The 14,489-nt window shown below is 34.7% G+C and overlaps 1 protein-coding gene across 1 annotated transcript; it reads right to left on the reverse strand.

The window, feature by feature from the left end:
- Positions 1-6,586: 6,586 nt before the first annotated feature.
- On the reverse strand, positions 6,587-14,076 carry LOC105036325 (probable receptor-like protein kinase At2g42960). Its single transcript, XM_073248782.1, has 9 exons — positions 13,562-14,076; positions 12,933-13,046; positions 11,570-12,265; positions 11,371-11,475; positions 11,023-11,145; positions 10,503-10,673; positions 10,238-10,367; positions 8,132-8,341; positions 6,587-7,075 (listed from the first exon to the last, which is right to left on the reverse strand). Exons 3-9 carry the CDS (start codon positions 12,244-12,246, stop codon positions 6,941-6,943), a joined length of 1,551 nt encoding a protein of 516 aa, XP_073104883.1. The 5' UTR covers positions 12,247-12,265; positions 12,933-13,046; positions 13,562-14,076; the 3' UTR covers positions 6,587-6,940.
- Between the last annotated feature and the right edge of the window lie 413 nt (positions 14,077-14,489).

Genomic DNA, 14,489 nt, shown 5'->3' on the forward strand with positions numbered 1-14,489 from the left:
TAGAGTCTGAGAAAGAATATAAGTTCTCCCATCATGCTCATCTCGAACTCTCCCTGCATGAGCTTAGCAAAATCTTGACAAAGAGTTTCATTAGTAGACCCAAAAATAATGTCATCAACATATATTTGTATAACTAATATATCATTTTGATTTTTTTTAATGAAAAGGGTTGTGTCTACATTTTCTCTTGAAAAACTATTATTAAGCAGAAATTTGCTTAGCCTTTCATACCAAGCCCTAGGTACTTGTTTCAAGCTATATAATGCTTTGTTTAATTTAAAAACATGATTAGAAAAAGCATGATTTTCAAAATCTGAAGGTTGTTCTACATAAACTTCTTCAGCAATATATCCATTTAGAAAAGCACTTTTGACATCCATTTGGAATAACTTAAAATTCAAAAAGTAAGCATATGCAAGTAGAAGTCTAATTGCTTCTAATCTAGCAACAGGTGCAAAGGTCTCATCAAAATCAATTCTTTCTTCTTGATTATAACCTTTTGCAACTAATCTCGCTTTATTTCTTATCACATTTTCATGTTCATCCAATTTATTCCTATATACCCATTTTGTGTTAATTATTGAATAATTTTTAGATCTTGAAACTAAAGTCCATACATTATTTCTTTCAAATTGATTAAGTTCTTCTTGCATTGCATTTATCCAATTATAATCTTTTTCAGCTTCATCTATGGTTTTAGGTTCAAGATAAAAGATAAAAGCAAAATGATTGAATGCATCTCTAAGTGAAGAGCGAGTTCTTACACCATGTGTAGGATCACCAATGATTAGTTCCTTGGGATGATTGTGATCATACCTCCATTCTTTGGGTAGATCATTTATACCTAGAGGTTGTTCTTGTTGTTCTTCATCTTCCTCATCCTGTTTGTTTTCATGTTCTTCATCATCTTAAATGGTTGAGTCTTTTAGAGTGATCTCCTTCATCCCTTCTATAAGATGATCTGCATCATCAATACCTTCATTCTTCCTTGAAGAAAGATCGTTAGTTTCATCAAAAATAACATGTATTGACTCCTCTACTATTAAAGTTCTTTTGTTGAAAACTCTAAAAGCTTTGCTAGAAGAGGAGTAATCAAGAAAAATTGCTTCATTGGATTTTGCATCAAATTTTCTTAGTCTTTCTTTACCATTATTCAAAACAAAATATCGATAACCAAAAATATGAAAATATGCAATGTTTGATTTTCTTTCTTTCCAAAGCTCATTAGGAGTTTTCTTTAAAATTGATCTAATTAAAGCATGGTTTAATATGTAACATGCCGTGTTAATTGTTTCCGTCCAAAAATATCTTGGAAGGTTGTTTTCACATAGCATGGTACAAGCCATTTCTTTAAGAGTTCTATTTTTTTTTTACTACCCCATTTTGTTGGGGTGTCCTAGGTGCTGAAAAGTTATGATCAATATCTTTTTCATCACAAAATTTTTCAAAATCTTGATTTTCAAATTTGGTTCCATGATCACTTCGAATATTTTGAATTAAAAAATCTTTTTCATTTGTGACTTTTTGATAAAATTTTGAGAAAACATGAAAAATTTCATCCTTATGTGCTAAGAAGAAGATCCATGTAAAATGAGAGAAATCATCAATAATCACAAAATCATATCATTTTTCACCTAGACTAGTAGTTTTAGTGAGTCCAAATAAATCCATGTGTAATAGTTCTAATGGCTTAGAAGTTGAAACAATATTTTTAGATTTGAATAAGACTCGTGTTTGTTTACCCATTTGGCATGCATCACAAGTTCTATCCTTTTCAAAATTCAATTTGGGTAAGCTGATAACCAATTCTTTTTTAATAAGTTTTGAGAGTGAATGCATGCTAATATGTGCAAGCCTACAATACCAAAGCCAACTAGTCTCATTAATCTTGATATTCAAGGCTACTGAGCATTGTATGTTTATTTTGGAAAGATCATTCAAATCTACCATATAAACATTACCATGTCTATGCCTAACAAATTTAATGCCTTTATTAATAGGATTAGTTACAATGCAAACTGAAAATTCAAAAATGACTTTGTATCCTTTATCACAAAATTGACTGATGCTTAATAAATTATGTTTTAAACCATCTACTAATAAAATATTTTCAATATACTTGAAGGGAGTGATACCAATGTTATCTAAACCGATGATCTTTTTTTTGTCATTGTCTCCAAAGGTGACCATCCCTCCATTTTTAGCAACAAGTGTGATGAATTGGGATTCATCACTAGTCATGTGTCTTGAGCACCCGCTATCAAGATACCATCTCCGATTTGCTCCTTGGGATGCAAGACACACCTATACACAAGAATCAAATTTTGACTTTAGGTACCCAAGTTTTTTGGGTCCTTTTTGGTTAGTCATAATGGTTTCTTTTGGAACCCATATTTTCTTTACATTGAAATTTTTAGATTTGTTAGAAAAATATGAATAGAATTTGTGTCCTATTCTACCATATTTAAAGTAAGTTATATATGAAAACTTATTGTATGATGAGTTTACAAAAATATTTTTCAGAAATTTTTGTTTCTTTAAAGGGTTATATCCAAGACCGGCTTTATCATAAATGGCATTTTGATTGTCAAGTATCATGTGAAGTTTATTTGAACTTCAAGTAAACTTTTCAACCATTGATTTTAACTTGGCAATCTCATTTTTTAAGTTCAGATTTTTTTGAGATAGGATTAATTTTTCATTTGAGATACTCTAATTTTTTTTTAGTAAAGATTGATTCTTTGATTTTAATTATTTATTCTTTACCCCTAGCTTCTTTAGTTCATCAATTAGGTCATAAAATGCTTCATAAAGTTCTTCAAAGGTAAAGTCAATAGGAGTTTCAGTATTTACCTCATTTTTATGTGCCATAAAGTACAAGTTGGCTTGTTCATTTGAGTCTTCTTCTTCGAAACCTGACTTATCACTTTCGCTTCATGTAGCCATCATGGCCTTCTTCTTATACTTCTTGGGACCCTTCTTCAGTTGTGGGCATTCAGACTTAAAGTGTCCCGATTTCTTGCATTCATAACAAATAAGGAGTTGCTCCTTATCCTTCTCTTTGCTATATTCCCCTTTTGTAGGTGGTCTCTTCCTCATTCCTTATCTTTTTTTCTTCAAGAACTTCTTAAACCTTCTAGTAATGAAGGCTATTTCTTCATCCTGCTCTTCATTTTCTGTATTATCGGATTTTTTAAGTTCAGATTTTTTTGAGACACGATTGATTTTTCATTTGAGATACTCTAATTTTTTTTAGTAAAGATTGATTCTTTGATTTTAATTCTTTATTCTTTACCCCTAGCTTCTTTAGTTCATCAATTAGATCATAAAACGCTTCATGAAGTTCTTCAAAGGTAAAGTCAATAGGAGTTTCAGTATGTACCTCATTTTCATGTGCCATAAGGCACAAGTTGGCTTGTTCATTTGAGTCTTCTTCTTCAAAACCTGACTCATCACTTCCGCTTCATATAGCCATCATGACCTTCTTTTTATACTTCTTGGGACCCTTCTTCAGTTGTAGGCATTCAGACTTAAAGTGTCCCGATTTCTTGCATTCATAACAAATAAGGGGTTGCTCCTTATCCTTCTCTTTGCTATGTTCCCCTTTTGTAGGTGGTCTCTTCCTCATTCTTTATCTTCTTTTCTTCAAGAACTTCTTAAACCTTCTAGTAATGAGGGCTATTTCTTCATTCTGCTCTTCATTTTCTGTATCATCGAATTCTTCATCAGGTTGAGCAGTGGATTTGAGGACGATTATCCTCTTCTTTTTGACATCTTCTTCTTGGTGTTGTTTCATGCTTAGCTCGTAAGTCATCAGTGATCCTAGAAGCTCCTCCAAGGGTAAGATATTCAGATCTTTGGCTTCTTGGATTGCAGTCACTTTGGCCTCCCAAGTCCTTGGTAAAGACCTAAAAATTTTTCTTACGAGATCACTAATAGAATAAGACTTACCAAGACTTTTTAGATCATTAATAATATTAGTAAAATGAGTAAACATCTCAGTTATTGATTCATCATGCTCCATTTTAAAAAGTTCATATTTATGCACAAGCATGTTGATTTTTGATTCCTTCACTTGATTAGTTCCTTCATGAGTTACTTCTAATCTATCCCATATTTTCTTAGCTGACATGCATGTTGAAATATGATTAAATTCATTAGCATCTAGAGCACAATACAAAATATTCATGGCTTTAGCATTTAGTTGAGCTATTTTCTTATCAACCTCATCCCATTCTTTTTCGGATTTGGTTGATTCCACACCATCAATTATTTTAGTGGGTGTATGTGGTCCATTTACTATGATACTCCACATATCATAGTCAAGTGCTTGAATAAAGATTTTCATCCGAGCTTTTTAATAGGTATAATTTGATCCATTGAAAAGTGAAGGTCGGTTTGTGGACTGCCCCTCGGCTAGTGAAGTGCCAACTTGAGTTTCCATAGATCTTTAGCTCTTGATGGTTAAATCAAAGTAGGGCTAGAGCACCGTGCTCTGATACCACTTGTTGCCTAGTTATGCAACCCAAGAGGGAGGGTGAATTAGGTTTTTAAAAATTTAAAAATCAACTTACAACTATGAGGATTATTTAACAATGAGCAGGATAAATGTAGACAGTGAAATTTATGCAAGGTGTAGAAGTTGGATGCAAGAATGCAAGAAAATAAAAAAATTTAAAAAGAAAAGCAAATAAGTACAACACAAACAAAAAGATTTATAGTGGTTCAGTGCCAACCTTACACCTACATCCACTCCCTAAGCTCCTATTTGGGAATTCAAATCCACTAAATCGTATTCAACCCGAATACAACGTCGGAACCTCCGACTCTAGCTATTTCAAGCTAAAACACTTATTTTTTGGGTACAAACCAACCCAATATAATCCGATTCAAGGTTCGGATCAATCTTTCCACGTTTTGGAACCCTTCCAAAATAAAATATCAACTCAAAATAGAGTATAGCAGTTAATCATACAGAAATACAGATGTAGCTTCTTTAATGAGCAAATAAAGCTTTAAATACACTTTACATAATAAGAACGAAGATCTTTTAATTTTTCTCAAGGTGATTGAAGACTTGAATGAGCTCTTGAGGGGTTGGTGAACTTGAAATAAAAGCTTCTTGAACTTTTAAGAGGGCTCTTACTTAGGGTTGAAATGAATGCTTGAAGAACCTTTTCAAAATCTTTTCAAAACCCTATTGATTCCCTCCTTAGAGTACCTTTTATAACTTCAAATAATGGTGGAGAGTAATCTGGGCTGAAATAGAGCCGTTGGAGCACATTAAATGGGTATTAAATGCAGCCAAAACGAACTAAAAACTAGCCGTTGTGGAGTTTTTCCGTCGCAGGGGTCGACTCATGCACAGGGGTCGACTCATGGGGTCGACTCATGTGGCGCAGAACAGAAATTAACAGTTATGTATTTTTGACTTGCATAGCAACAGAGGTCGACTCATAGGGTCGACTCATTCACAGGAGTCGACTTATGGGGTCGACTCACAGAGTGTGCTAGCCAAAGAATTCAGCATGCCGTTCAGCCCCTTTTGCTATGAGTCGACTCATGGGGTCGACTCAAATTTATAAATATGATTTTCTTTCAAAATACACATCCAAAAATATTGAAATTGCCTCCAATAGATTACAAATCTTCTGCTCTTGCTCTTGAAGCTTCCGAATCAGAACTTGATAAAATTATGATTTTGCTCCTGAAATATAATAAATCTTTTTCCAAGCTAAAATCATTAGTAACCTCCTCAAATGCTTTGTAATCATCAAAATCAATTCAAGGAGCAACACATCTCCCAAGTAGATAAGATTTTTCTCTATTTGATGGATAAATATTATTTATAAAAAAGTAACTTATCTATTTTGAAAAACGTGAGAATATAAATAACTTGATTAATAAAAAAATTGATCAACCTTTTCAAAATATCTATCCACAAAAAAATAGATCCGATCATGTGAATGAGAGGTCATCATCACCGTCACGCACCCAAACCACTTTGGAAGGCAGCCGGTCCCATTGATAAGTCCTTCAACGTTCCAAATAGAAATGGTTGAGTCATATTAGTTGTAGAGTATACTTTGGTGTGTAGGAGATTTAGTTTTTTCTTGAGAAAAAAAAAATACGTTTCAAAGAACTTTTGTACATGAGAAATCTTGATCCATAAACAAAGGACCTCCAAAATACCCTAGTTTTATACACAAATATTTTAAAACTGGTAAAACACAGCGACCAATTTAGCCTTGCACTCTTTAACCTTAATATTTAAATTCACAGTAAACATATGAATATAACTTTTATTACTAGTATATGCATCAAAATCTAATATATGATAACAAAATAAGACAATAGCATATGCATATTATTATGAAAATACAATTGTAATATTAGCATGGACAACAATATATAATATATTCAATAGTATTCCAATATAACTTCACATATAATGAACATAATCTAATATTTTCAATAAACATGTTGTCACATAACAATTTGCTATTAAAAATTCATACAGATTATGTCAATGCAATGTTACAAAAAATATTTTAAGTATCCACTTGGTAAACCTACACTTGGTAGATTGCTGCTAACAAATAGGGTGCCAGCTTCTTATCCAGCATTTATTGAATATATTGCTTCCATTACATATAAAATTCTTCAGGGGAATAATAGAGCAGGTCCTAGAGTTTGAAATGCCATAGAAGCACCGACCATCATGCAAATGCAAGAACAAATACACAACCTGTACATATTGATATCTTATAGTAAACTAGCTATAAAAAACCAAAAAAATGCATTCGGTCTAAAGAATACAATGCTTCTTCCGATGTATTTGCTCTGGATTGCAGTTTATCTAGTCTAAGTGTCATTAAGTGGAATTGGACCCAAGCAGCCCCAAATAACGAGAGCAACCAAACTTGAAATCGTCTCCTAATCATTTGTATGATGATGATCCATTCCTTGAGCCATTGGATGTCGAATCGGGATTATCACTCTTGTCTGTGTCATAGTTCTCCTTTTGAGATTCAATTTCCCCACTTCCTGCTTTGTTACGCCGATGCCTTCGGTCCTGAAAATTTCTCTTAGTCAGATGGCTCTGTATAATAATGCAGGTTTCTTCAACTATTAAACTAAATAAAACCTACAAAATCTGTATACAGATAGACAAATAACTTAATTGACAAGTTATTAACCAACTCAAGATTTTCTATTAAGAATCATTACAGATGTAGTTAAAATATGTCAGAATAGTGAGAATGAAGCCAGACTCAAATAAAAACACTTGATATACAAGCATGCTGTATATACTTCAAGCAAAAGAACATATGAGACCACTGGAATGCAGCATGTATTATGCTCCAGCCATCCTGTATCAAGGACTTTGTGCAAACAAAGGTATGTAGTGAAATACCAGTAGCCATATTTAGCTCACATAACATGAGATGTGTCGTAATTTATGTAATGCTTTCATGGCCTCGTGCAGCATGAAGCCAATCAGGTTGCAGGTGTAAGATGGCTGGCATGATGATTCTATTCATAAGAAGATGGTCTGGACCCTTGATTTTGCAACATGAGCTTGGGTCTCTCAAATTATGATGTAATAAGCTGTTGCTATGCCAGGCTATAAGGTCATGGCAGACCTTGTTTCACCAAATAAAAATAAATGAAGAAATGAATGAAGAAAGAAAGAAAAAAAGGGTACGTAATGAAACTAATTTCAGGTATGGTTACACTTGTTAGATTGATGCTAATAAAATTCTTGGACAAAAAAGCAGATTATGGTCAATAATTATTTAGATTCCATTCTTGAACCACAAATTAAAGCTCTGGAAATCCAGATTTCAGAAGAAATCAAGAAGCAAAATGTCCCATAATTTTCTCCTTAAATTGGAAGGCCATAGTTCCAAAAAATTTTCTCATCCAATAGTATACTGACATGCATATGTACACTGATTTCCAACTTGATACTTGTGTTGTACCAGCTAGTCAAGCTGATATATAATTACCATCTATTACGTGAGTTTGATCTTGGCTGAATCTTGTATCCCACTTATGTTCTGAACTACCACACTAGTTTTACAAGTGCCTCAAGTTATTAGAAACAAAAAAAGATTAGAACCCAAACCTCACGTGGAATATGGTCATCTGAATCCAGCATCCTGACAACCTGACTCATCTTTGGTCTTTTTTCTGAATCTGGATCAACACACTTCAAGGCTGCCAAAAGAGCCCTCTTGAGAGCTCTTGTAGATGGTCTTGTCCCCATATTTGGGTCTACCACATCTTCTGAGCGCCTGCTGCCAACCATCCTTTTAAGCCAGTCAACCAGATTTACCTGCAATCAACATGAGAGAATTTATGAGGAAGATCACACAAACAATTTTACATATCTTCCATATGCAAGAATTTAATAAATGAAAAGAAACCTTGAGCTTTCAACGTTGACATTTAATAGAAAATGTTACAAATTTTAATGGATAAGGACCATGGGAGAGCAGGAGCAGGTTGAGTTTTAGGGCAAAGTTTACAGCATGGTCTAAAGAGAACAAGCTAGGTTTTAAAGCTTGTTATACAGAAATCATTGATCTAAATATGATTTATGTGAAGGAGAATATAAAAGAATGCAAGAGGGCAGAGAAAGGAAATTATATACCTATCCAAAATATACAACTTTCTATAATTATTTAGTAGGTTGTCTAAGCATGACTCACTGTTGAAAACTGAAGAACAAAAATCGCTTAAAATAAGAGAAGAATACAGCTTTCAGTAGAAAGGTGATGTACAAAGCCATTTCATCAGACTCCTAACATAGAACTTTTGAACCTAGTAACAGTTACATAAATTAGTGTGCTAAAGCCCATACATAAAAATAAACTGAGATCACAACAATTCAAACACTGGGGAATAGTAATAAAGAAATTAATAGCACATATCCATTGCTGGATGATCATTCATAAATTTACGAATCTGAATTATTGGTTTGCACCTTGTACTAGATTGTGATCCCTCATAAATGATTCTAAAGTCATCAAAACATCTTCAAAAAGGCGCTCTATCTAAACACTCACATGCTATCACTGCTAGAAGCTAATCATATGCTTTTTCCATGTCAACGAGAACCTCCATAAATCCTTTTATAATGTTAGCCGCATGCTATTAATAAAAAATCAATATATATTGAACAAGATTTTATATTCCAGCAGGATGGGAGGCATTCCGGCCATCACCGGGATAGGGTCGAGAATCCGAAACGCCGCCGCATGGGGAGAGAAGAGGAAAGAGGAAAGAAAGGAAGGAAAGACGACAAAAAAAAGGAAGGGAGAAGAAAAAGAAAGCAAGGAAAGAAGAAAGCAAAGAAAGAGAAAGAAGAAAAAAAGGAAAAAAAAGAAGAAGGGGAGAGAGACGGTGGATATCTACTGGGATACATGACTAAGACTACTGTCGAGATGGGATAGAACAACATGGCATCCCATTCCATAGAAACCATGACACCTCCATCCTAGGGGATTTAAATCCTTGATATTGAGTTTGATAAACTAACATTACATTAAACAAGAGCATTAATGTCAAGAAGTTATCCTAAAGGGAAGAAATCAATTAAATCCAATTGGAGGTCCAGAAGACCAAATGAAACACCAAATAAACAGAAAAAATTAAAGACTGGATTCCTGGTTGAATCTAGATGTAATAACTGCATTAATAGAGTCAGAAGCATATAAAAAGATTCTGGCAGGTACGTGACCATGCAATGACAATACATTAGAGCAATGGGACCATGTATGAATGTAGATAACTAAGTGATGAGCAATGAGGATTCCTTATGAGAAAAGGATCCAAAAGATTTGTTTTAAAATCCATGTAAATGGAAATGGCTTTAATGCTTTGATGGCATGGAAACCATAACTATGCCCTGGTAACAAATAGCATGGTGAGATATCTTATTCGAAAATGCACAAAATGCCTTTGATCAAGATCAGCAATTCTAAAATTTCATGTTTCCAAAGCTCCTTAACTATGCTTTAAGTGGGCATAAGATAAACCATTTTCCCTTAACAGCATAAATGTTTTAGTTTCATCCATGATATGGAAGCATCGAAATAAAATAAGTTATGGTTCATATACGGTGTGAAGATAAATGTTTTAGGGTCATCTACCAAACCATTATAGAACCATCACTTAAACTGAATCAAACTGAATCAGATAGATTTATCAAACACCGATCCTTTTGTACCTCATTAGCAGGACGTCCATAATCAACAGGATCTCTCCCAGTAATCGCCTCCAATAGAAGAACCCCAAAGCTATAAATGTCACTCTTTTCATTAAGGAGTCCAGTATTAGCATATTCTGGTGCCACATACCTGCAAATGGAAAACTGAAAATGATGAATTCAACAATTAACAATCTTATTGTGTTATATCTTTAATTTTCCAGGAAAACACATTTAAGCTGATGCAGCAGATGATGCTTTGCAAGATGTGGGGGCAGACATTTACCCAAAGGTCCCCATTACTCGAGTAGTGATATGACTTTTCCCAGCACCCAACAGCTTTGCTAAACCAAAATCAGACACCTTGGCATTGAAATCATCATCAATCAATATGTTACTGGCCTTGATGTCGCGATGGACGACTTTTGGTTCAATGGCCTCATGCAAATAAGCAAGACTGGAAGGAAAAAAAATCTAATCATAATCTAGTCAAACCATGATGTCTAACCGACAATTTAACATTCATAGAAAAGAAAGGCAAAAAAAGGAAGACAGACATAACCCATGAGATACGAAGTATGCTCCTTCATTAACTACCAAGGGCAATTTTCTAAGACCTATGTAACTCTAAAAATAAAATAATGGAGTTCAATATTCCGGAATGATATAACACTTTCAACCAAATAGTTACAATTATAAACATCTATAAATGACCAGAATCCATCTTTTAACATAAAAATATACAAAATTTTGCGAAAAATAGTGACAGAGAGAGAGAGAGAGAGTTTCATGATGATTTGACTTACGCTTTAGCTGTGCCAAGGAGAATATTTATACGAGCCTCCCAAGTAAGAGAACCTCGCTGGTGCATGGCTCCATGAAGCCATTGTTCAAGATTTCCATTATTGACATACTCATAGACCAGCATCCTGAGCAATTTTTTTTTTTTAAACAACAAACCAATGCTTTAGAAATCTTGAAACTCACCATTATCTATTAAAATCTTGACATTTACTTGAAAAAAAAAAAGCAACTCATAAATATTGAAAAAAGAATTGTTAATCCAGGGACATGAAAAGGTCACATGATGCCACCATCAAAATATATATGGAATCATGCAGTACCACGGCCATATTTCAAATTGAGGTAAGTACCTTTGAGTGCCCTCCACACAATATCCCAGAAGCCGAACTAAGTTCTTGTGGCGAACATGACCGATGGCATCAACTTCCACCCTAAACTCCTTTTCTGCTTGGCCTCTGCAATCCAGAACAGCACAAAGAAAGGAAGCCCACAATGTCAAACCTGGGTAGTGAGTTTGTAAAATTTTATATGACTCATTTATTAACTTACAGATTGTTGAGAAGCCTTTTAACTGCGACTGGAGTTCCATTGACCAGGCGGCCACGATAAACAACACCATAACCACCCTCCCCGATAACATTATCCTTTGAGAAACGATTGGTTGCAATTTCTAAATCTCTTAAGGTGAACCAATGACCCCATCCAAGGTGAGAGAACTCTGGCAGGCCAGTCAAAGGTGAGGGGGCATCTATGGGGTAGGTTGAAGATGACCCGTTAACTGCAACTATCCCTGAACCTCCTTCACCAGAGTGGGAGCTGCCATCTTTTTCCACATCATGAAATGAGCCAGAATGACTATTTCTGTCAGAATGTCTTGATCTATGCAAGCTCAAATCCATCACGAGCTTATTTGAGTCATTTTCACTGGATCTCTCTTGAATTGTGAGAAGAATTCCTTCATGTGCAATGAAGTCATTGGATGGGACTTGCTCCACCCTTACCTCCTTAATTTCCTTTGAAACTGTAGGTATTTGAGTGGTTGGTAGGTTATCTGGTGCCCTTCTATATTTTCTCCGATTCTGAATAGCAACACATATTACAACTAGAGAAAGAGCAAACAATAGAATAACCCCAACACTTATACCAATTATGACCCATAGCTTAAGACCAAGAAGAACTGTTTTTTTGGACAGATGTTGATTAAGAGTGCTATCAGATGATGACATATTTACGATGCCAAAATTCCTGCAGAAAAAGGTAGGAAGAGATGAATCTGACTGCAGAAAATATCTTGAAGAAACTATACTCAGTGAGTACCTTGCCAGAATGTAATGCATAATAGATAGGAATTAATATAGACATGTACATGCATGCATGCTTATTTGTAGGCGCACATACTCAAATTAATAATCCAATTTCTTGGAGAGGGAAACCAATGAAGGACAAATCTATACATGTTAGAGCTGATATGGACTTATCCAAAGGATAAAAGGACCATCTACTAATGGGATTACTGAAGAAAATATGTTGAAGAAACTACATCCAGACAATACCCTGCAGGAATGCAATGCATAACAGAGAGGAATTATAGATATGGCATGCATGCTTACTTGCAGGTCCACATAATCAAATGATTAATCAGAATTCTTGGAGAGGGAAACCCATGGAGGACAAATCTATATATGTTAGAGCTGATATGGACATCCAAATGATAAAAGAACTATCTGCTAATGTAATTACTAGTCACTTCTAATTTTAGCATTACTTGAACCATTGTAGATGGATCAGAACCAGCGCAATGTTAACCAATACCAGTTTGGTAAATACATCCAGACCATTTTTGAAGGTAATATAGAGACTAGATTAAAAACCAAAATCCTACATCTGCACCAAGTGATTCTTAAATTCTTACAGATGGCAAATAGCAGTTCGATCATTATTTTGCAACAGCTCAATTTTGAAAACAACGGAGCAGCATCCATGTGAAGGATGGCATGACTTGTCTAAAGCAACCTTCAATTGCTCCCTGAAAAGAAGTTCAAAGGAAGATAAAAGGCGATACGAGTATTGCACAAGGTGACATAAGACCCATACTCACGTGACACGAAGATATCAAATAGTGATATGGAAAGAAGAACCTAAATTTAGTATATTCATATCTCAATGCTATCATAATAAACCCATCAGATTCTCTTTTTCTATCAACATGAAAATTACAACTTTTCAAAATCCATAACCCTTCTAACCCTTTCCACACCAAATTCCAGCACTAATTTTCTTTAAAAAAAAAAAACGATGAACAAATCAAGATAACAGATTTACATACCAAAATATCAATTTATTTGGAAAAAACCTAAAACAGAAAATGTTGTATGAGAGCTCTCCACCTAAGCAAGAAAAAAAAAAATCCCTTTTTTTTTTTTTAATTTCGACACCCATTTTTCCTCATCAAATCATGCTATAATTCGATAATTGCAACGCCAAAAAAAGCAAACAAAAAATAATTTCCATTCAAATGCAAGCTCCAATCTTTCTCAGTACCTGTGCACCACGGATCTCCAGCCACACCCAGAACCCCTTTCCCTCCCCTTCCTCCTCTTATACCCGTATCCCCTTCTCGTCCTCCGAAGAAAAACAAATTAAGAGCACTGTCCTCCCCAGTCCTAGACCCAGCGATTCCAATCAAATCAGTTCCCAACCGACACAGCGGAAGCTACGAAGCCAATTTCGCTTGGAGACGAGATCCCGCGGGAGTCGGTGGTTGCCACTGGGGCTTATACGGTTGGTAAGGGGGCAATGGGGCCTGGGATCTAAGCTCCAATGCCGCTTTCTGACGCACTCCCTGCAGCGGCAGAGGAAGCAGAGAAAGCCCCACCTCGTTTGAACTCCTATTCCAAATCCTAACCTAGAAAAAGGGATTGGAGGTGGAGTGGGGTAAGGGAACATGGAGGGAGGAGGGATGGTGAGGGAGGTAGTTTGAGTTTGAGGAGAGATAGAGTTATCAGCGGTAGGTAGTGATGGAAGAAGAGAGATGGCTTGGGAACGCAGTAACAGAGAGAAACAGGCGGCAGGTGGTGACCAACTTTCTAAATTTTTTTAATTTTGAGGGAACAGAAAACATAAAGACTCTTTATTTAATATATGCATCTCATATGATTTTGTGGACTTTAAATCAAAATTTATTTAATTATCGATTTTCTAAGAGAAGAGTGGATTAATTTTCTTTGTAAATATTTAGGATTTTCTAGATAATTTTATTTTTGAATCTAAATAAATTTATATCAAATACAAGAAAATATGTTGAAATTCAAAATATATCTACCAGATGTTTGTAGAAGCATAGTAAGCATTTGTAAATGTGTATGACAAATCTCATACTTAGATTCAAGGTTATAATTATTTGGAAAAAATATGTATCATTTTGTTAAAAAAAAAAAATCTGATCTTCCTTTGTAAAATCACTAATTTA

The sequence above is a fragment of the Elaeis guineensis genome, chromosome 14 (assembly GCF_000442705.2).
Source record: "Elaeis guineensis isolate ETL-2024a chromosome 14, EG11, whole genome shotgun sequence".
Lineage (NCBI taxonomy): Eukaryota > Viridiplantae > Streptophyta > Magnoliopsida > Arecales > Arecaceae > Elaeis > Elaeis guineensis.

What these genes read in the sequence shown, in the direction of transcription:
- LOC105036325 (XM_073248782.1), bottom strand. Translation starts at nt 12,246, where the DNA reads ATGTCATCATCTGATAGCACTCTTAATCAACATCTGTCCAAAAAAACA. An exon ending in AAAAGGCTTCTCAACAATCT is followed by an intron (nt 11,476 to 11,569) that starts GTAAGTTAATAA and finishes TCTGGATTGCAG; the next exon opens with AGGCCAAGCAGAAAAGGAGT. An exon ending in CTCCTTGGCACAGCTAAAGC is followed by an intron (nt 10,674 to 11,022) that starts GTAAGTCAAATC and finishes TTTTCCTTCCAG; the next exon opens with TCTTGCTTATTTGCATGAGG.